This window comes from Rattus rattus, chromosome 3, assembly GCF_011064425.1.
Source record: "Rattus rattus isolate New Zealand chromosome 3, Rrattus_CSIRO_v1, whole genome shotgun sequence".
NCBI lineage: Eukaryota > Metazoa > Chordata > Mammalia > Rodentia > Muridae > Rattus > Rattus rattus.
The window spans coordinates 158,744,811-158,769,546 of record NC_046156.1 but is presented as its reverse complement, the minus strand read 5'-3'; the positions used below and the strand labels follow the sequence as shown (position 1 = coordinate 158,769,546).

At 34.7% G+C, this 24,736-nt stretch overlaps 1 protein-coding gene across 1 annotated transcript in view; it reads left to right on the top strand.

Moving 5' to 3' along the window:
* The window catches only part of Cdh18 (cadherin 18), a 242,554-nt gene that overhangs the window by 201,876 nt on the left and 15,942 nt on the right, over positions 1-24,736 (top strand). The window contains exons 7-8 of the mRNA XM_032898746.1: positions 8,714-8,835; positions 16,939-17,056. Of these exons, the coding sequence (XP_032754637.1) occupies positions 8,714-8,835; positions 16,939-17,056 (240 nt within the window). The remainder of the gene's footprint in view (positions 1-8,713; positions 8,836-16,938; positions 17,057-24,736) is intronic.

Below are 24,736 nucleotides of genomic sequence, written 5' to 3'. Positions count from 1 at the left end.
GTCCTTTCAATTCTTTTTATGGTATATTTTTCTGCTTAAAGTAAAATGAAATTTTATAAATTTGGCTTATTATAACATCTGTATGAGTACATGTATATAAGTACAGATTATCCAAAATATACAGTAGTTTAATTCTCAGGTTTTTTTTTACCATGATACAATAAAAGGCATATGTTTAGGAGACAATCTAGTTTAGTTTCTGTTCTTGCTGTGGTAGGTTGCAGAGGACAGCTTGGATTCTAAGTTAGTCATAGTAATTGGTCTGTCCTCAACTGTCTTGTGATATGATGCTGTATGGATCAAGTGAGTTGAAAAAATTTTCACCATAGATTATGGTCTAGAGAGATGATTTATGAGTAGGGAAGCCTTTTTGCGATATGAGAGAACCTAGGTTGGGTTCTGAACTTGGCTGCAAACAACCACTGTTCAAAGGAACCCTGTGCGATCTGACCCAAATTCTACCTACTGAAGACATTCCCGCTTGTGGCCTATACATTCACACAGGCACACACAAATACATGTGTATATAAAATGAAAAGAAATAGATTGTTAAATTGACCATGGCTTCTTTGGAATTAACTCATTTAAATGTTAAACAACCTGCCTCATTTTGTTGACTCACAATCCACTGTTCACTATGCCATTTTCTCTCAAGAAACAGAGATTTTTTTTTTTTTTGTATCCTCAACTGTCTGATATACCAGAGTAGTTTTATCAGAGCTTGCTTATTTTCAGGATAATTTATGGTGCGTAGTAAGACCTCATGAGAAATGCACACTTGTTCTTTTCCCAGAAACAGAAAGTTGTGTTCTTGAGTTCTACTTCTGAGCCAGATACTTTATTGTACTTAGCTTTGAATTTAAATACTACACAGTAGTAAGATGAACCCAGGAGTGGAATCGAAGCCTGGAGACTCATTTCTTAAGAGAATAAAGAAATTCAGGTTTTTTTTTTTTAAGTGACTCAATTCAAAAGGTGAGGAAATTATAAAATCTCAAAGCATGTCAGACAAAGCAGAAACGTTTCTATATTTGGAAATCTTTTAATAACTGTCAAGCTGTTCTTTCACTTAGGTTGCTCTTAGGCTTCTAGGATGACTCGATATGTGGCCCTTTTATAAGCTTTCTGGCAAAAGCCTTAAGCAATTTAAATGTATTCTAAAATATAAACCTTTGTAAGCTCATCGAGAAATTTGTCATTGAAAAATGGTCAGGCTGGCAAATACCACAAATCCTTAATTCAAATATATTTTAAGCATATTATCATGATTTGCTAAAACATTTCTTATGATTTTCCGTTTTTGAAATTAAGTGAAAATTTTTCTGCCTTGATGATGTTAAAAAATGTTATTGTATTTACACTGCTGGATCAGAAAAATTAGAATATGGAAAAGATTTTATTCCTCCTGTTATTTGGGTTACTTAAAAATAAATACATCCATTGTGAGTGAAGTTTAAGGTTTCACAGATCCATAATTATAAATGCGAACTGAAATGGCAGTGTAAGAACTGATCGTGTAATGAATTTATGTATTCTACAAAGATGAAAGCTGAAAAACTATTCGCAGTTATTATGAGTAAGACTACTATTGCAGAAAATAAATGGTAGAATTCAGAAATGTTAAAAATATCAGGGGACACATTTTGGCTAGGTTTTCCTTGATCTAACTCAATTGACCTATCAAATCACTTTTGCATAGTTAAAGGATAGTTTCTAATTTATTTTTTAATCATGGTGAAAAGTTACAGTTTCTAATTTCAAATAAGAGTGAATTATTTTGACTCTAGACTTATGATTTACAGAACAAAGACAGTGTTCATTTCTCTAAGATCAAAGGCTCAGCTTAAATTTGAAGCCTCTGACTGGTGTTACTGTCAAGCAATCACACTGAAGACCTTCAGGGAATTGTTGGATTTCTGTGTAAATTGGACAAATCCATGTCTTCAAGAAAATGGGTTCCTTTTAAGTAATTCATTTCAGCTAAGAACTTAGAGAATGACTATGAAATAAATAAACAAAAATTATCCTCACTGAGAAAAAAATGGAAAATTCATGAGGTATATTTTTGATGAATTAATTCTACCTTCCCCTTTCTGCATTTTTAAATATGTATTTTATTTTGTGAACTATTATCTTTATATTTTGATAGCAATATTTTATGCATGTGAAGTTAGTTTAATTTTTAATCAGGTAAAGTTCCTTCAATAATTTATTATAAACCATTTTATTTGTCTGTTATAAAACAAAGCTTCAGTAATTTTCAAATACAAAAATCATATTAATTATCTGTAGTCATACATTATTTAAAATAATATTTTATTTCTTGATATGAAAACCTGATCAAATAAAGCAAGCAAAAAAAGGAGGAAATATATATAACATGGCCCCTCGTAAATGTAAATGTAGTTTCTCTAATCAAACAAGTCTAATATAAACACGAGACTGGGTCAGCATGTGAAAAGCTTGCCAAAAGTCCTCAAAACTGAGTTCAAATTCCAGAATACAAGACAGGAGGAGACAACTCACAGAAATTGTCCTTTGACTTTCAGGAGTGCACATGGTATACATGTGCTTTCATTCTCAAACACACACACACACACACACACACACACACACAAAGTGGAAATAAAATACTATAGATCATTTGAATCATACTAATCATCATATCACAATTTTTGCTGTGATATGCTATAACACATCACTTAAAATGCAATTAAAAGCACCCAAACTATCTTCATTTCCAAACAAGCAAATATGGTGACAGAGAAAATAAAATTGGAATATTCTGCCTCCTTAGTGATTTTTATGATGTGATAAAGGGAATATTTGGAAAACATTTTTAATAAACAAAAATATGTATTGTAGTTCTTCCTATTGGCTAGAATTATAGGGTCATCCAGAGAAGCGAAAAAATGTTCCTTTTTTGTCAAAATCTTATAAGAAAAGTGAGTGAATTTTGCCGAGTTGAAACACCTGCAACAGTTTGCCCAAATAGGTTCCTGAATGCAAGGAGGAACCTCACCAAGATCATTGGGAAGGAGGACTGGGATTCAAATTCTTGGAAGAAAAGAAAAGCTGTCAATTTCTGTGGACCTACAGAAGTTAAATTGTCATTTGTCATGAGAATCCGAGGTAACATTGGTTTAAGCTCAAGTATCTGCAAAATATTGACTTCCTTGACTATGCCAGCTACCCCTGGAACCTTTGCTAAGCTCATTGAATCTGCACTTACCCTGCTGAGAACTATGGTAGCATTCACTGCATGGGGATTTCCCAACCTGAAGCCTAAAGATTGCTTTGACAAAATTAAGACAGATTGCTAATAACATCACTTCTTCATGGCTCAATCTCCTGATAAGCATGACATTATCTTCTTGGAAGATCAGATTCTTCTATATTGTTACAAACGAGGTCATGTCTCTGGAGGCTGTTGAATTTATCTTTTCTGCAAGGTGGTGCGAAGGAAATGGCAGCTCTCTTTGAAGAAGGTGAAGGTCCTGGCAACCTAGAAGACTTGAAAGCAGTCTTGTTGGAAGGGTAAACTAACTTCTCCACCATGGTATTTTTGTAATTACTCAGCTAATAAGCCATGACTACTTGGAAAAGACTTTAAAATATTGTCATATTTCAAAAATATTCTAGCGCCAAATTACATGGATTATAGTATTTACAATGGAGTCTTATGCACCAGATATGCTGGCTAATGACTGTTGTTATTATCCCAACCCTTAGGAGAAGAAGAAAGGAGTACCACCCAAAGCACAAAGCTTACCAGATTGGCCTGACTACACCTTGAGCTTCACGATAACTCTGCTATAAGAAAGTTAATCAATCTATAGCTGAAGGCTAGGAAACTAGATCAGGAGGAACTTCTTCCTGTCATATTCACATACCTGCATTTGATTCTCTGGTTCAGCAAAACACTGTGTTTGCATTGGCCCATAATATTAACTATCAGCAGGTGGTAGGAGGGCTATCAGAAGTTCACAGTAATTCTCTGCTACATGCCACAGCCCAGCCTGAAGTACTAACTCTGTCTCAAAAACAAACAAATAATAAGTCAAAAATCAAACAAACAAACAACCCCGCCACCACCACCACCAACAGCAACAAAACAAAAAACCCTGTTAAAGTGCAAGGTATAAGCTCATCTTTCTGCTCATTGTATTTATGGAAATCAGACAAATATGACTGTGATTTTAATGTATTGAATTTGTTTTTCATAATAGGCAATTTGTTTTTACTAAAGTTAGAAACTTTTTACTAAACTACTAAAGGTAGTGTATACCATTAATCCTAGCACTTTGGTAGCACTGACAGGTATGGGTATGAAACGAAGGCTGTTCTGGTCCACAAAGTGAGTTCTAGACCAGCTATAATGTGTGAACCTAAGAAGATGTGTATGTGATTAATGGTGACACTGATGACGTGAATAATTTACATACAATGAGAGCACAGTACAGGTACAACCACAGAATTTGCAGCATTACATACTTTCTTTTCTTTGTGCATTGTCATGAATAACCTGTCCGTTCTGCTTTGTTCCCATGGTCATGGATATAATATTTTCATGATGCCCCAACTTTATCTTATAGGAAAACTCAATTAAAGCCTATAAGTAGCAAATTTGCAAATTTCCAAGCGTCGTCGAATTCCTGAAGTATCTCTGATAATAATGCACTTTATTTAAAATATTGAAAGAAGGATTAAAATACTAATTTTAAAGTAAGAATAAAATAATACAGCATACAGGAACATTCTGATTATGTTTCAAACAAAGGCTGTAACCTTATTTTACTTTGATTCTCAGAATTTAGTATGTAAAATAAACATATCACATGTCTAAAGTATTCTCAGAAGGCAAAGGGAGAAATATTGCATATAAAGCCAAACTAGCTTCCATGACAAGTATCAGGGTAGCATGGTGCTAGAAGAAAACAGCTTGGCTACACACACACAGACACACACATACACATACACAAACACACACACACGCACACATTCAGACACACACAGACACACATACACACACACATTAAATACATATGAACTTAAGCCAGCCTTTAAATAACATAATTAAGTATTTATTTTATCTTTAGTTATATAATATACTTAGAATAATATACACATATCAGCTTATCTTTCACTGTGTAAAGAGGATAAAATAATAGCTCTTGGTAATGACATGAATGAATTGAAGGAAACTATTAGCTGTATTGGATTTAATATGTTTTATATTGTTCTAATAAACTTACTGTGATCTCAAAATCTTCACAAAAGACATTACATAGAATAATGGTGAATAGATTTTAAACAAGCATCTTCATTTAAGAATTAATTTAGACAGGACCAGCCTGAATGCTGAACCAGTGAAGATGCCTGCTCTGAAGCCTGATGGGTTGAACTCTATCCCTAGTCTCATGTGGCTTGAATTTCATCCCTAGTCTCACTTGGCAGAAGGAGAGAACTGACCCCTCTAAGTGTTTTCTGACCTCCGCACATACCCTTTAGCACATGAGAAACACATGCATGTGATCATGCAAACACCCACACACATTCACAGAAACATGTATTCTCATAAACAATTCACCTTTAAATTACCTTTAAGCAAACAGTAGTGTTGCTGCTAAGAGCTTTGTCCTTAAAAATATATATTTCCTTTTATTATTTGAGCTTTTCCTGTAAGACATAATGTTTATTGTGTGGAGATATACACTTCTGACATTTCCGAGAAAATGATTTAGTCTGTGTTTTACCTCTACACTAGTTTGCACATGCATACAGACATGTTGCTATTCATTTTTATTCCATATGATATAAACACACAGTACTTACTGCCTTTATTCATCTGTTGTTTGAATCCTATTTTTTTCTTTTGAAAATGTCATTAGCTGTCCTGATGGTTTATGTATAAAATAAATATCCTCTGCATATATCCATGAAAATCACTAGATGTTTGCTAGAAAAATATAGATCCAAAAATTATCTGTGGGTCAGCTTTATTCTTGCATAAGTTTTGGCAACACTAGAATGAAATGTCAATGTAGTCTGCATAGAATGCTAGTGATTTTGACAAACCACCATTCACTCAATGATATTGGATTTTTGATGTTATTTTTAGTTCTTAAATTAATTTTTGTATTGTGTTGTTATTTTTTCCTCTCTGTAGTGCAAATGCCTCTCCCATGGAGGGGAGGTTGAGAAACAGGTCTTTTGTCACATATGGGAAGAAGTGATATGGTGACACAATCCCCAGACTTCAAGCTTGTGACTATTACATTCATGACTGTTATATATTCCTGGTTTTGAAAATTTTTACCTTAATCATATATTCATGTTAATATTCTTTTCAAAATTTATGTGTAATTTGAGGCTACACATTTATGTCCCTCAAAAGATGTTTAAAGGTAGCATGTAAAACTGGTCAGCATTAAATAATTATAATTTCTCATTGTAATACATATTAGTGTTAACATTATTTTTCTCATTGTTATGAGGACACCAAGTAGAATGAAATCTCGTTTTGATGGACATTTCCCCATCCATGGGGTTTCCTACAAAACCTGTCAGCGTCCTCAGTCACCTGTGCTCTGTTTTCTGTTTCTCTTTGGCTGTGTTCTGTACACTGCCATAGGACCTAGGTTTACTATGACAAAAGAGCTTCAATAAGTCATATATCAAGTCTCTTTATGGTATTTTTCCCCTAAAAGACTGACTAGCCTTTGTGTTTATGAATTTTAGAATCAAAAATCAGTTTTTATGGGAAGCTTTCAAGGGCCTATATTTAATTATAGTGAATCCACACATAAATATGAAAAGTTTTGCTTATGTTATTTTTCTCTCCTTAAGCACAGACATAATAGTGATATTAATTATGTTAATTCTTCAATAAAATTCAATAAAACTTTCTGAATATAGAGCTCCAAAGTGCTTTGTTAGATTTACTTTTAATGTTTCTTTATCTCTGATTAATTGGTTTTGTTAATTTTCATCATTAAGAATATTTTATGTTAAATATTCTTCAATTTAGTTTGCCACTAGAATGTCACTAGAATGCATTTATTTCTTGTTTTCTGTTTCCATGTTGAGTGGTAAAGTGTGCTCTCTAATTAGTTTTCAATCTTGAGAAATCTTCTATTTATTTAAGAGTAGTCATCACTGGTCTGCTTACTGATTTGTCACCATGAAACAAGCTACAGTTATCTGGAAAGAGAAATCATAACAAGAACAACAAGAACAAGAACAACAACAACAAAAATGCAAAAATGCTCCTGTCGGATGCTGTGAGGCAAATCTGTAGGACCTTTTCTTGACTGACTTGTAAGGTCTTAGCCAACTGTGACAATGCCAGCACAGGGAATGTGTCCCTGGGTTGTATATGAAAGCAGACTGAGAAAGCATCTGGAAAAAGCTAGACAGTGGTACCCATCCATGCCCTCTGTTTCTGTTCCTGGCTTCAGTTCTTTCCCTGGCTTCCATTAATGTTGGACTGTGTTATGGATTGTGGCAAATCAGCTCACTCCTCCAAGAGTTGTTGTTGTTGTTGTTTATTTCCTTATAAATGTGTCTCATCCTTAGCTTGAGAGCTGCATGTGGACATAACCTATAAAAGCAATCCAATAAAGAATTATGAGATTCCTGAGCACTCAATACAAATATATCTCGGTTTGTAGTTGGCATTGTTTTCCTTGAGCATGGATTTTGTAAATGATTTATCATGTGATAATGTAAAAGGGTTGGATATTGGACATTGAGATTTGCATCTTGAATTTCAGGATTGCTAACATCTTCACAAGCATTCAAATACTTAATTTGTAAAATATGGGTAGTTTCTGTTTGTTTGGTTTTGTTTTGTTGCCATTGCATGGTGTGTATCAACAGATCTTCCCAAATTTACATAATCTAACAAGCAAACTCTTACAGTATAATTTTCTTGATCTACTCATAAAGACATAATAACAACCAGAAAGTGAGAAACACAGATAGATCAAGAACAAGACAGCTAAAGACAATGAGGTTTTACTTTTCTACAGGCTTCGTGAAATGAAAAAGAAAAAAGGCAAATTTGATTTTCTATTATCTATTATTATCATAGGGTTAGTGAGCTTATAGAAAAATGTGAAGACTAAGTTTTAAACACATTTCATAAAATTGAATGTTTTTAAATATATTTTACATGAAAATTCCATTAAACATATTTATTATAAACTACCCAGAGTCCCCTACAACAACAATAACCACAATGAATCACTCCCTTACTATTAGTTTAGTTTACTTACAATTTGGACCTTGAAGATTTTACAAATTGTTTTATGTTTGTTTGATTGTAAAATTCTGTTTGTTGGTTTTAGGTTTGTTAGCAACTGCTATGCTCTTGAGGTATTGCTGAAGCCAATTGTTCATCCCTCAGGCTCTGAAAGCTTACAAAGAGTTTTGATAACTTTCTTCCACTCCAATTCCTGAATAATATGTAATTTTCTTGATATAAAAAAATAACATTTTGGTATTCATGTCAAGCCCTGATGTTCATTTTTCATTTTTCTCTACGCTAATGAGTTCTAACAGGGACAATGTTCATAAAGTTGTCGTTTGCCAACAGTCCTGTTATTGCATTCAGAGCTAGAGGCAAGCCACAGCATTAAGGAGATTTATTGCAAGCCAAGTCTCTAAAGTGTGTGTTGAAATACTAAATCCATCCCTGTGTGTTTTGCAGACAATCCTGATTTGCTGAGCCATGTCTCCGTGGGTATTAGAGTTCTGGATGTCAATGACAATCCACCCGAACTTGCCAGGGAATATGATATTGTTGTCTGTGAGAATTCTAAGCCTGGTCAGGTAAGTTAATTCTCTTCTTCCTACCATCTGAATGGAAGAGAAATAAGCAGCTTTACCTCCATTATTGTTAGCTATTATCCTCCAAATCCCTCTGTGTCATTTTTATGCTCAGTGGCAATAATTTTGTAAGGTTTTAAGTACAAAATAGATACCTTTTGTGCGTCCTGGAAAATGAATTTTCCCCAAATCGCAATGCAATTCAGAACAATGAGCTCATTTAGGTGTGATCCATTCATCATGCCAATAAAATTGTACTGAATGGTCTAAGTATGGTCCTACACTCAGTGAGAAGCAGGGTCCTCTCATGGTCTGAGGAAGCTTAAAGGCCATATCTGGGAGAAGAATTGAGATCATATCACTTTTGGGACACTATAAAGAAGTGACACATATGAAATAGTGATGATGAAAGGTATGTGCATGCGTGTGTGTGTGTGTGTGTGTGTATTTGTGTGTGTGTGTGTGTGTGTGTGTCTGTGTGTGTATTGTGAAAATCCTCTAAGCAATATATTACAGGGAGAATAAATAAAGGACAGACAGGGAGAGAGACTGAATAAACCATGGCTTCATTAAAAGAAATACAAGTCTCAAGAGTCCAGTGAACCGGGGGGGAATGAGCATTCATCGCGTGTGCATCACTAAAGAGGTGTAACTCACAGCCAAACCAAAGTGCAGGGATTGCCTTGGTTGTTGCGGCTCATCCAAACTAATGTATGGCTTACTCGGGTCTTCTTACAGACCACAAGACTGTCTGTATGATAGCATTCTTGTTCTCAGCCAAGGCACTGGAAGTGATTGATTCTCCCAGAATTGTTGGTAGCCTCAATTTCACATAAGCATTACACTGGAGAATTCCAGGAGTTTCCGTATGTAAGGCCTCCTCATATTTTGAGATTCAATTCCTAACTTCTTGCCATATGGTCTTTCTCTACAAAGTCGATTGCTTACTTTTTCTACTGTGTGAAATGAGCTTCTCTTACATATAGCAAAACAGTTGTCTCAGTCACTGCAATCAGCTGAGGCACGTCAGTGCTTTCCGCAGATTGGGCTGATAGTTACATATATGGGTGTTATTTACAGTTAAAGAGACATGGTTAGAGAATATGCATTCTTGGAGCCTGCCTTTATAGTTGTCACCTACAGGTAAATCCAGGAAGGAACAAAATATCAAGGTCCTGTGTCAAACAAACTTAGTGCTACATGGCTTCATCAAAATGAATTCATCATTCAAAATTAATTAAAATATTTGACACTTAGAAAGAAACGATACTTGTTCTTCAATGTGGATATAAGGGAAGATCAATAGTATTTCCTGAACTTAAACACTGTTTATGCCTTTTTAACACCAAAAGGAGGATAATTCTGTTTAGTCTAAAGCAGACAAGTTTTACACTCACAGGAATATAGAATCAGAAAACATAACTAATGTGAACTAATTGTAAAGTATGTTTAAGATGAGAGAAATGTTCTGCATCAGGTCCTTATAATTCTAAAACATGTGTGGTGACATTGTTATCTAACGTCTCACTTTTAAGGGACGGAGAAAAATACATGCATGAAATATTCATCTGTAAATTTGTATAACTATAAATGGTCCTCCATTTATTAAAGAGGAATGTAATAATGTATACACAACACAGTCAGAAATGTAAAACTAAGGATAAAAAGGTAACTTTCAAATCAGCAATATGATGGAAACAGCCATAAATTATATATTCAATAACATCTTTCTCAGTAATGAATTCAAGAAAATCCCATAAAACAAAAAACAAAACTGTTCAAAGTAAAGCGAAAAAAATAGCCGTACTACTCTCAAAATATGAGGTAGCCAGCTTCTGTTTAAAGCCAATTAATTTATTAGTGATAGAATAATTGCTGTCAGGATATGTTTTAGGTTCAGTATATAAACAGCTTTGTTGCCTAAAGAAATTCCACTGAAATATATGAATAAGATTTTATACAACAGTTTCATAAACCCACTTTATAATAAATATGGAAAATTATAAAAATGTCAAAACATAGATAAGTATGTGTACATGTCCGTCGTGCATTGTGTGTATGTGTGTGTGTGTGTGTGTGTAATCAAAGAAAAAATAAACTTTAGCGAATAAAATGTATGATCTACAGAGGCATATTTCATTATCACTATAAAATTTGTACACAAAGTAGAACTTTGTGTTAGATTTCGATATACATTGTTTTAAATGTGAGAAGAAATACATATGAAATTATTAACAGAAATAAACAGATCACATGGTAGTCATGAGATATATCTCAGCAATGGATACTATGCTCACCTACAAGTTTGGCAATAGTATTGAAAATAAAGCGTTGTGACTACAATGTTTCATATAATGAGAAATATACCACTCTCATGACATATTAATACATGTTATCAAATCTTTGCAAGATATTTACCAAAGTTTTACTACTGGCTGAATAAAAAAAATTTAAATATTAGAAAAACATAGTTCTCATGATTATCATAATAAAATTCCTGATGAAACTAAAAAATGTATTCCAAAAATAACATCCTGCATATATTACTAAAAGTGTTTATTCCTCATAAAAATAATATTAAAATTAATGAGAATATTAAGTTAGAAAGGGAGTGCACATAAACCCTATAAAATATGTAGAAATTATTCCACAGTAAATTAAAAATATTTAACTTCAAATTTGTATTATAGAAAAAATAAAAGGAAGAGTAGGATACGCATTCAGGTTCAGTGCTGCAGAAAAGAATGGGTTAATCTACATGACATAGAAAAGAACAATTATTTATGAACAACAACGAATGAAATGGAGCTAAGCCTTCTCCCTCAAAAGAAACAAAAAAGCCCATAGAAGGAGTATATCATAAGAAAAATAATGTAATACATTACAATACCAAGAATAGTAAAAAGTGAAATTAATAATAGCTAATATTTGTATACAATGCTATTACTAAATAAAAATCCTTTTATGGAAGACTTGAAAATTTAGAGGTTGCTTTTGTTGTTTTGTTTTGTCTTGCTTTGCTTTGTTTGATTTTTCAAAGGTATCCCAGGAACACTGACTACTCTATATTTTTTTGACTGAATGGATTGCTTATACAAAAGGTGTATCCTCAGCACTGTTTTCAAAGGACACGACAGCACAAGAAATGAAAAATATTACAGCATCACTCATCCTTTAATAACATTGGTAGACAGCATTTGATATTAATGTTCATTGTTCTACACAGAGCCAATCTCCTTTCTGAATACAGATTGAGGTGTCAAAAACGGTATACAGATAAACAAAATTAGAGAAAAATAGGAAACAAACACGAAAAAAAAATCATATCACTCAAGTAAGCAGAGCCAAAGCAATTATTGTGGGTGAGTGTAGTCAATATCTTCTGAGACTGTAAGCAACACAATTTTATGTAAATATGAATTATAAAAGAGCAGTATACACACTGCCGATGAAATCTCTCCATAGACCACAATTAAAAAAGAAAAAAAAAAAAACTGGAGGTAAAAAAAAAAAACTAAAAAACAAGCAAAGATTCCCAGAGATGAATGGACACTTATTATCATCAATTATTCCTTACAAATTGCAATCTCTAAGACTCAGACATGTATCATAATAAAATTTAATTTATTTGTAATGTAATCCAATATGTTAAAGAAACAGAAAACTTCCATTGCTTTATAATTCACTTCATAAGTGAATATATCAGAAATTTAAGGCCAATTATAATTAACTATATATTATATATAATTAATTATGTATTTGTGTATATTTCATCTATATTTACATATATATGTTTATATGTTTATATATTTTATATACTATCAAGACTTATATATTACATTATAAAAGTATATATAATGTGTATATTTACATATATTATTGTATTTTAAAAATTATATACCTAGTTAATTATATACATTATAGGTAATATATAAACTACACTATATGTTTATTGTTTTGCTTTACACTTGAAACAATGTCTCACTTTGTAGCAGTGGGTAGCCTGGAACCTTGTGAAGTAAAAATGTCACGTGCCACCACTCCAAACCACTGTGTACATGTATATATTTTAATTGTATAAATAACTGACTTTTTAGGTTGAAAAAATCATTTAAAATTTCAGAAATAGTGTGTTTTCTCTTAATTGTGCAGCACACACATGTTCACTCATCGTCAAAATTATACACTGCTAGGAGTGTGAAGAAATGATGCCAAGTTGTTATTACTTTACCAGCTCCTGTGATTTTGCCTATGAAAACTGATCTTGGATGGATTTCTGACTCAGACTATTTCCCCTGTTCCCTGATTGTGCATGTAGAAGTTCACTTTGTCATTACCTTTGCGACATCTCTCCCATCATTCCACTGCTAGTCTGTTAGCTTTTGGTAATGATGTGGTGTCTTGTATTTCATTTTGTCTTCCTTCCTTCCATAAGGCCGATTTCATACTGGTATGAAGTAGGCTGTAGTTAATGCTCCACACAGAGCTACTAATCCCTTGTTTGCCTTTGTTACCTGTAAGTTCACTTAATACTCCTAGGTGGCTTCCGCTTGACTGTCAACTCACACTATTTATCTTTACCTCTATTTAAAACCCGGAACTCATGAAGATTTGGGTGAAGGAGGGATATGATGAAAATCATATTTCCGGCTAATAATGCTACTTTTAAAGACATTTTAATAATGTAAAACTCAAAATGAGAAAACACTCGTAATAATTTTCTCTTTGATACAGACTTTTTAACTTAATGTGGTTGTCTCCAGCTGGATCATTTTGTTGGGAATTCAATATTTTATGGATGTTGAACATGTTTTTAACTCTGGTACTCAAGTGAATTTAACATTCTGGAGAAAAAATTAAGTAATTAAGTATAATTTCCAACTTATTTAAACAAACCATCATTGGCCATTTTGACATCCGTAGTTGGAACATAATAGAAAAACATCTCCTAGATTTTCTGTCCCTTCTGTTGTATTCTGGAACTCATGGTAACAGGATTTCTGATGGAATTTAACAAATTTTGTCTCCAAATTAAAATACAATAATATTTAAACTTTGAGTTCAGTAGTAAACTTTATGAAGTCTGTTTATGTTTCCCTTGCAGGAACTCATACCTACACCTATAATTTCTTTATGTTGAATATAGTCCTATGACATTTTGAATACCTAAACATATCATGATGTTTCTATGATAGATAGTGATACTTTTTCAAGTTCTAAGCAAGTACAATAGCAGCAGCTAAGTCAAAATAAACACTGTTATAAATAGCAGCACATGGATACTCTAAGTTAATATGGTTTATACTTCTGAAAAATATATTGTTTGTAATTTTATTGAAAACCACATTGAAATGAAAGTCAGGTATGCATGAGATTTAGAGTCAATTCCTAAGCTATAGTGAATCCATACCAAATTTATATTTGCCTAAATATGAAAGTTTTCTTTTATTCATATCAAATATTCTGTGGCCTTTTTACTATTCATTAAAGGTAAACTCAGAGGTAGATAACATTAAGAGCTATTTCTTAGCTAGGAATATGGGTCTGTTGGTAGATGTTTGTCTAACATCAATGGGACCCTGAGTTCTATCTACAGCTCAGTATCCATTAGGCATAATGTCAAAGTGTGGAGCAGAGAAAGGCTATCCAGAGACTGCCCCACCTGGGGATCCATTCCATGTACAGAAACCGAACACAGACACTATTGTGAATGCCAAGAAGTGCTTGCTGACAGGAGCCTGCTATAGCTGTCTCCTGTGAGGTTCTGTAAGAGCCTGACAAATACAGAGGCAATGCTCACAGCCAATCATTGGACTGAGCACAGGGACCCCAATGGAGGAGTTAGAGAAAGGACTGAAGGAGCTGCAGGGATTTGCAACCCCATAGGAAGAACAACACCAACCGAACAGACATCCTAGAGCTTCCAGGGAATAAACCACCAACCAAAGATTACACGTGGAGGGACCTATTCCTCCAGCCCCACATGTAGTAGAGGATGGCCTTGTAAGACATCAATGGGAGGAGAGGCCGTTGGTCCTGTGAAGGCTCCATGACCGCAGTGTAAGGGAATTCCAGAGTGGGAAGGCAAGAGTGTGTGGGTGGCTGCTCATATTTTTAAGAAGATTAAAAAGAACCTTTTCTTATAAGTTCATTTTTAAAAAGGTAGAAAAAATATTACCCTCCTTGTGAACTTATGATAAACTTCTGAGTTGGTCTAGATGAATTGGTCTTTAACAACTCTTCAAAAATTCTGTATTAAGATGCAGTTTGCATATAATTCATAATGTTATAAAATATTTCAGGGACATTATGATTAAAAACAAAAGATTCATAATAACTGAACAGCATGGGTATAAGATTAGTTTTGAAAACATGATGAAGGAAATGTACTTATGCATATTGGTCCATGTGTGTACAAATGTATGCATGGGGTGTGCATCCATGTGCGTTTGTGTGTGTGCGTGGGGGGGGGAGAGACACTGAGATATAAGGTGTAGTGTTTGAGTGTTTTTAACCCTGAAACTAATTTGAAAATCAGACATGATTTTTACTTAAATTATATTAAGAACTGATGTGCACAGAATGCAAGTGTATTACTCAGTTGGCACAACATTTTGAACTCTATTTGAAGCATTTTGCACATTGGAGAAAAATGGTTAGATTGGTTTGATTCTCTATCAGCCCATTTGTCTACTTGGTGTCAAAAGTCAAAAGAGAAGAAGAGATCTATTTGGAGAAGTAGTTATACTTGGAATGGAAAGGAAAAACAACAGGATGAACTTTCAGCTCTAAAGTAAATACTTTAGAGCGAAATAAACTAGGAAAGCAAGATAAAAATTTCTTTCTCTACAATTCAGGAGTGGGGACTGAGGAATAGTTTCCCACTGAGATTGCAGAGGTTGATGATTGATGGCAGAGATGTGTATTGAGACCCAAGTATGTGCAGAAGAAATCTGCCACTTAGTATTATTATACACTGTCTCAGGATATTAGAGCATTCTATTGTTTTATTGTTTTGTTCTTTTTCTTGCTGCTTTCACTAAGTTATTACATTTACCAGTCAATGGTCTCAGTATATAGAGAGGAATTTGATTTTTCACTGTGTTATTCTTTAAATGTGTTACATGTTTTGTAAAACATCTTGATAATGGAGAAACCATATTAGTTTTATGTTTTTTCTCTTGTGATATTGATATTGGAAAAACCTTATTTTTGCATTCTGAATAATCTACTCCATTAATAGATTCTAGTGTCATGTTTTTTTTCTTTTTTAAAAAGAAATATAAGTGAATAGCCCAAACAATTTCAACACTAATATTTTAAATTAGAGGCATTATATATTTTTGTTTGTTTGAATATTTATTTTTAATGCAGGATTGGCCAAGGTAATTAGAATTTGTATTCTCTCCTTTGCCACCAAAATTTTTTTTCATGTAATTTACCTTATCTTGTTGCTAATATTAACTGGGACTCCTTCCTTGTCTGAGCCACCACCAAGGACAAATTGCATCAGTAATTCACTGAGAGATCTCAGTGGCCTGCACCACTGTTAGAGGAACTGTGCATTTCACAGCTCAGTCTTCTCTCACATGAAATTTAGGGCCTGCACTGTCATTTCTTGTTTCTTTTAAATCCTTAAAAAGGGGGACTCGATTGTTCGTACATTAATATACAGAGACCAACCTATACAGCAACACTCTTTTATCTGGACACTGGGCTGCCCAGACACTGGAATGTTATACTTATGCAAGTGTGCTTCCTGTTTTCAAAAACAGAAAGTTTCACCAAAACTTTATGACTGTTATCCCCAAATTTTTGTGAGTCATAATAAAAATAAGCCCCAAGATATCATGGTTCACAAAGAAAATAGATGTTTGTACCATGATGTAATAAAGCGTGGGTATTTATAAATTAAACTAAATGTCTTTTCCTAAAACCAATTGAACCAAAAAGCAAGTTAATTGATTCTTTGATGTGTTTTTTAAATACTTTACTTGCAAAATAGGTCTTTAAAATCTGTTAATTACAATGACTAAAATGACAGTATAATTAAAATCAAGGGAATAAACAAATTAAGCTTACTGTTAGTGTGTGTTTTTTCTTTAGGTTATCCACACCATCACTGCCACTGATAAAGATGACTTTGCCAATGGACCAAGATTTAATTTTTTTCTTGATGAACGCCTGCCCATGAACCCAAATTTCACACTTAAGGACAATGAAGGTGAACATCATTATGTCTTCTTGATTTATGTGCTTCCTGTTTTGACTGAGATGACTGAGAGAGTGCAAGCATGCCTAGTTTTGCTTCAGTTTTCTACACACGCGAACAGCTTGTCAATTGGCATTCAAACTCAATGTGATGTTACTGTTATGATCTGTGAATATCTTCTATTTAAAATTGAGCCATATGTACAAATAACAGTGATTGAATTTACTCAGAAGTGTTCCTTTAAACAAGAGATACATATGCAATGTGCTCATGGGCAAATTTTTAAGAGAAATCTTTGCTGTCAAAAGTGTTTATGATCACCCTTGAAACAGATAAAAGGCAAAAAATATTTTTAAATTAGAAAAAGTGAAAAAAAATACAACCCAGACAGAGTCAAAAAGCTAGATAGATGTCATGTTTGAAATCATCCTACATTAGTAAAGCTATCAAGAAGCGATGTGCAAAATGTGTTTCCTCCTCTTATTATGCATATTTGCTAAAAATGGACAGAAAATATGCATAATTGTAAGATTATTTTAGAATTATTTTTGTTTAATCTCTCTTCTATGGAGAAACAGATTCTAGCAAAGTTAGTAACTATGAAAAATGTATCTTTGGTTACATGGTCTGTCCACTGATCCCTCCCTGTCCACAAGGCACTTATTTGCTCTTTGTGGGGGCTATTAACGTAATTAGTAGATATAATTTCCTAATTAGCACCCATATGCCCTACAAATCTTTTGGTGTATTGTTTGAATGTGCTGTGGTCTACAATTTACCACTTGGCAGAGTCCTGGTGGATGACAATAGTACATCAGTCTAATAGGGAGCCTGTTATCCTTTCTCTGCACACTTGGAACAAACATAAAACACACAATTAACTCTGGGCAGAACTGAGAAATGTGATGAATAGCACAGTAAAGTGTGTATCTACTCTGTTTATTTAATTAAAGTAAATTTGTATACAAAATGCATAATAATATTATCAAAGAACAGCAGTGATATTTTCTTTTAATTTCCACACTAATGTTGTAGCTTGCCATATAAGTCTAATGAGTTTTCCTGTGTAGATAGAAAATCATCTAATATATTCAATGGAAGTAAATTGGGAATGTTCCATGTCAGTTTCTATACAATGGGTGGTTTTTTGTTTTGTTTGTTTGTTTGTTTTGTTTTGTTTTCAGTAGTGGATTCAGGATCCATTTCCTGTGCTTTCTAAAACCCACCACTACTGTCTTAGTCAGGGTTTGCACTCCTGCACAAAACATCGTGATCAAGAAGCAAGTTGAGGAGGAAAGGGTTATTCAGCTTACACTTCCATATTGCTGTTCATCACCAAAGGAAGTCAGGACTCACAGAGGGTAGGAACCTGGGAGGCAGGACCTGATGCAGAGGCCATGGAGGAATGCTGCTTACTTCCCTTCATTTGCTCAGCTTGCTTTCTTGTATAACCCAGGACTACCAGTCCAAGATGGCACCACTCACAATCACTAATTGAGAAAATGCCTTACAGCTGGATGTCATGGAGTCATTTCCTCAAGGGAGGCTCCTTTCTGTGATAACTCCAGCCAATACAACTACCATCACTGAAATGGTAGTACGAATAAAGACAGTGGTTGATGTGCTTATATATGACACTACTTGTCCTGCAGTTAGAAGTTAGAATCAAGTTTTCAGCATATTTAAACCAAATTAAAGAAGATGAAAGTTTAGTGTCAGAAGAGAAGAATGGCAAAGTGATTTAGACAGGAAGTTGAAAGTCTTATATGGCTAAGTGTACAACTGAACCAGTATGAGGATAATGCAGTGGTAAGAACCCAGTGATGTCAGCATCTATGAAAAATAAAAAACAAAACAACGATATCAACCAACCAGAACCCTCAAAGCTCCCAGGAACTAAACTACCAACCACACAGTACACAGAAAGTACCCATGGCTAGAGCTGTATATATAGCAGAGTTTTGCCTTATCTAATATCACTGGGAAGGGGACCCCTCAGTTCTGTGGAGACTTGATGACCCATGATAGGGAAACACAATGCTGCTGAGGCAGAAGTGTGTGGGTGGGTGGGGGAACACCCTCATAGAGGCAGTGGGGAGGGAGGAGGGGATAGGGGGCTTGTGAAGGAGAAACTGGGATGGGAGATAACATTTGAAATGTAAATAAATAAAATAACCAATAAAAAGAAAAATTCTAAACAGATTTAAAAAAGAAATATGGAAATCATATTAAAAAGAGCCATGAGAGACAAGTTGGAGTGATTTAATCTTCACAGACTATGGGAACTAGGTTTCCATTTCTTGTCTTAAAAGGAAGATAGAGAAATCAACAACTTAAAACAAGTAACATAGTAAGACTTAGGAATGAGTGCTTTAAAGTTTTTCATAGAAAATCAACTATGAGAAGGAAAAAAGTCATATTTATTTGTAATAACTGGGCAAAACTTTAAGATTGAGGATAATATGTTATTTTTTATCAGTTATACCAGGACTGTACTCTATAAATCCTACTTCCTGATCAAGATGCTTGTCTCAGAAGACAATCATGGATTCTTTGCCCTATACAATCTTCATGTACCCAACCCCCACACGCCATCCCTTTTCATCCTATAATACCAGGGATAACTGATGCGAGTCAGAATTTATAAAGCTTACTGGAATATATGTAAAGTATATTTTTGTCTTAATTCAGAAGCAATGAATGAAGTCCTCTTTGAGCATTCGTACATGAGGGCATGTTAACATGTTGTAAGACCACAGAGATAGACTCTTCTACTGTAGCTGGTTTGTCATTTACCTAAATCCTATGAGAACATATACGCCACTTGTGATTCATTAATAAAAAATATATATGTATGTGTATGTGTGTTGTTGTAAAAATATAAATGTAAAAAAGAGTAGTTGTCTTTTGCCCCGCTAGATCTGTACCGCGGTGCCCAAGGTATCTGCTAGATATCTTGGCGGAAACACATCCCAGCCGCACACTTTCCTACACTCAAACCCTCACATAAAAGAACACACAACACAATAATCTTAGATCCAATTGGTAAGATATAATTGTCCACTTAAACATACAAAGCCCGGTACTATCCATCCCTTGAGAACATTAATAACAACCTGTAAATACACAGAGCAGAATCTTAACATCACCTGCCATGGCTTCTCACCCTCTCTCTGTTTCCTGTCTCTTCCTCACTCCCCTCGTCTCCTCCTCTTCCTTCAAACTTCTCTCCCGCCCATCCTTCCTTCTCCTCCAATGACAGGCCTCCTTCTATCCTGTACCTGCCCCTCACCAGTACTTACAAATTCAATGGAGAGGTGGTTCTGGTGAAGTCACCTGAGTTCTTGACTAGGCAGCTGTCCTTGGGGCAGTGGAATTAGCATCAAAATACAGATAACTTCAGGGCAAACCACAACATATGTGTGTGTGTGAAATCATCTGAGACTGATACTATAGTAATTATGGGGTTTTAGATTAGCTAATAGGAAGTAACAAGGCTCCTTGTACTGGAAAAAGGATCTTTTGTCTGTATCATAGTAAGATTCCTGTTGTATATGAACTCCATTCCGAGTAACATGATTTAATACAGTGCTCATGTTTTCTTTACATGTGCTATAACTCATTTTATTTCCTCATTAATTTGGAATCTACTCATTTATCAGGAAGTCGAAGAACTAAAATTGTCAAGAATGCTTCATTTCATTACAAAAAGTTATCTGGGCTTACTTAGCTTTCATTACTCACAGTGACATATGCTGGGAACAGACTGCAAGGAAACACCAGCATTGAGCTAATGATCTGGTAGGGAGGCAGGGGGTCTGTCAGAGAAAATGTGTTCCAAACACTCACTACTTTAGTTGTTGGCCATGTTTTATAATAGACATCCAAGGCACTGATGAATCATTTCAATTTTTTCGTGTATTTTCTTGGACATATCCATATTAAGAGTTATATCAGCCTGATCTAATCACAGGAGGTTTTGAAGTGTGGCATAAATCCACTCAAGATGAACATATCTATTAGCCTCTGATTGGGACCCCAACTTTCAGCAGAAATACATTGCTGATTAAGTTTCCAACCTTCACTGTGGAAGGGATTGAAACATCCAAACTGCAGTACTTAGAGAGGCTTCCATGGTACTACTTTCCATAGAGAAGATTCACTGCTTCCTCCAAAAACCATCCACAGATCTTCACATGAATCCAGTCAGAAGGCAAGCTAAGAAGAGTGTATTGGTATCTGTTTTCTCTGTTTCTTAAAGTCAGGAGAATTTTACTGGGAGTTTACTTGTGCCATGACGGTGCTCCTAGATTGACGGTGCTCCTAGATTCGTTGGCTGTTCGTCACCTGGATAGACATAGTGAGCTCTTCGTTGCTATTCTCTTACCTTCAGAGAATTTTAGTTTAGGGCTTCAGCTCTCTGCTTGATGCCCAGAAGTAATTTCCAATTGATCCTTGCACTTTGGCAAAATCTCTTCAGAGAAAAATCAGTCACACCCATCTGAGATCTTTCATTTCCAGGTTGAATACCATCCCGGAAAACTTTCAAGAGCTCTGTCTCCAGTGTGTAATCTTGATTCCTTAGAGGCTCTTAAGAAAAGCCACTGGAGGTAGAACAAATAAATCACTACTCGCTCTCTGTCAACCGTTCAGATTTCTTCTTCTGCGGAATCTTAATCTTCCTAATTATCTTGCTGCACTGGGTCCTGTCCTACTAAACAAACACTTGCTTTCCATTTTCAAGGTTCCCTTTTGTAATCAGTGGACTACAGTTTGGCTTAAACACACATTTCCAATTTCCTTTATGCTGATTTATTTTAAAAGCCTAGAGAAACTTGGGTATAATTTTATTAAATAGACTGGATATTAACTCAGCTTGGAAAAAAGACATTGTTCAATGAGTACCTGTCTTCATAACGATGGCTATGGTTTGCTACTAATATACTAAAATCTTTGATATTTAGAATATAATTGTAATTGACTCATTATCACCAATTTGCAGCAACATGCAGATCTCCAAAACACCTGAAAATTGGGATGGGCCACAGTGCTGTAAAACACACATGAAGGGAATCAGAGACACTTCATTACTGAGCCAAATATAAATAACTGAGTCCTGGCATCACAGTTTTAGCTTATCTCAGCTCTCATAAACCTATATGCTAACAGCTTCATGAAAATTTTAGAATAACAGAACAAAAACAATTATAAATTGATATCTACAAATACATTAGTGTAAACATCCATTATGATATCACTGAATCGTCACAAATTCCGGGCAAGAGACCTCAGAGGCTTTCCTATATGTTCAGTTTCCTTTTGTCTTGGTGAAAGCAACACACATTCGAAAGGGATTTACCTCATCATCAGAGTGATATGACTTCGCATACAGAGGTGAGCAGTAAATGGTTCCTTGCAGTGCTAAGAATGCCCTGAAGTATTTGGCTCAGGACCTAAAAGATTCTACCCTCTTCACAATTATTAAAGTTCTAGTATTTTGAGCATCCAGTGTAGAATATTCTGTAAGTTTTGGGATTCATTCTAGAACTTTCACTTCATGGCAGTTTGTCATTCGTGCCATACCCCTTAATATAAACCCAAAGTACTCTGCTTCTATGGCTCGGTTTCTAATGTCACTTTTTAAAACCTGCTAAAATTCTCTGCCCTTCACCATACAATGTTCTCAATAAGCATACTATAACCTAAGATAAACATGGACAGACTGTACTAAATGGTTAGCTCTCCTGAGAGGAGTAGATACCTTGAAATTGCAATAGTAGTTCATAACCTTATACGAATCTCTATCCATCCCTGAAAACTTTCCATTAAACGGTTAAATAAAAATGTCTTTTTTTGATATACCAAAATATTCATTGAGGTTTCCAAGAAGATGTTTAGGTGTTGGATAAATTCTAGGGTCTCTTATTATACTAGGAACATCTTGGGAATCTGATCCATCTCTCCAAGCAGTATGTGTAACATGATATGGTAGGTTTCATAGTTTGAATGAGAAATGTTCCTCCAGAGGCTCCCGTGTTTGAAAGCATGGCCCTCAGCAGGTAATGCTCTTCAGCAGGTTGTATGTAGAACAGGTAGGAAGCAGTCTCTCATTAGGGACGGATCAGACAGTGTAAAGTCCTGCCTGCTTCAGGCTCTGTTGATCTGCCCTTGAATGGATGACATGGTGATCTAGCTTTTAGCTACTGCTTCCAGGTTTCCGCTTCCTATCAATGATGAACTCTCTGCTTCTAGATGTGCAACCTAAAATAAATTCTTCCTTAAGCTGCTGTTGTCCTTGATAGTTTATCACAGTAACAGAAAACTAACCCAAGCACTAGGGATCAAGTAACTTGAAATACCAAACTTAATAGTATGTACTACAGAGTTTTCTATTAGAAATAAGAAAGGGAAAAAATAACTTACTAAATGAAAACTAAAACAGACAAATGAGGACAGAAAAAAGCCAGAAGTGTTCAACGCTACATAATGAACCTCAGGCATGTAAAAAATGCTAAGAGCAGGGAAAACAATCTTCCTCTAGGGAATATCACATCAGCTGGCCGTACTACACCAAATCATCAAACATCATCCATGGGGAGATGTGTGTGTGTGTGTGTGTGTGTGTGTGTGTGTGTGTGTGTGTGTGTGTGTGATTGTGTTTGTGTGATTGTGTTTGTGTGATATATATTTAAATATATTGAGCAAATTATACCATATATGTGTAATAATAACTACAAAGTACAAAAAAGTAGCATTTTGAAAAGAATATCTTTATAAGCTGAGAAACCCTTCAACTTTATAAATGAGGAAAGAGTTTGCAAATTTACAGATAGTGAATTTAAATTGTAAAGAAAAAAGAGTGGATATGGTTTAGAGTGGATATGGTTTAGAGTGGATAGGGTTTTAGACAGTCTTTTGCAAATTAGTAGCAAATAATCCGGAGTAGTTTTCAAGGTAGGACTCAAAAAACTCTCTCTCTCTCTCTCTCTCTCTCTCTCTCTCTCTCTCTCTCTCTCTCTCTCTCTCTCTCATATATATATGATATATAGGATATATAGGATATATATATATATATATATATATATATATATATCCTCTCAGTGCTCAGAAAGTGCACACCACTATGTTTGAGCTCTCATAAAGTTCCATAATGAAAATGCATTGTGCCATCAAGGCAAAGTCAAGATAAATAAGATCTCATTTATTTAAAAACAAAGAACTACTCAATATGCAATTGTTCTACTCCCAGAAACAATGGACTGAGCACAGAATATAATTACCTGTAAATAAAGAATAATATAGTAGAAAATAGAAAATCTGTTAAATAATAAGTATGCTTAGGAAATTTTCAGCGATTACGCAATAGTGAAAGCGTCAAAGCCCCGCCGACTGTCTTTGAAAGAAAGGCAGTCGGCACAGCACATCCTCTTCTCTCCAACTGACACTTCACACTGTTCCTCAGCGGGCGCTGCTCCAGTTCTCACTGCACCTCCAGTCAGCACCTCTCTTCCCTTCACAGCTTGGAAAAATTTTTTTTTATTTTATTTATTTTTTTTTTTATTTTTTTTTGTCTAAGAGAAAAATCTGTTGTCAGCTCTTGGGTTAACACCGTTTTGGTCCCGCTACTTAATCTTTGAAGTGCCCTGTACTCTGCAGTGAGTATGTCAGACTGAGGTGTAAGCTGTGTGGAAT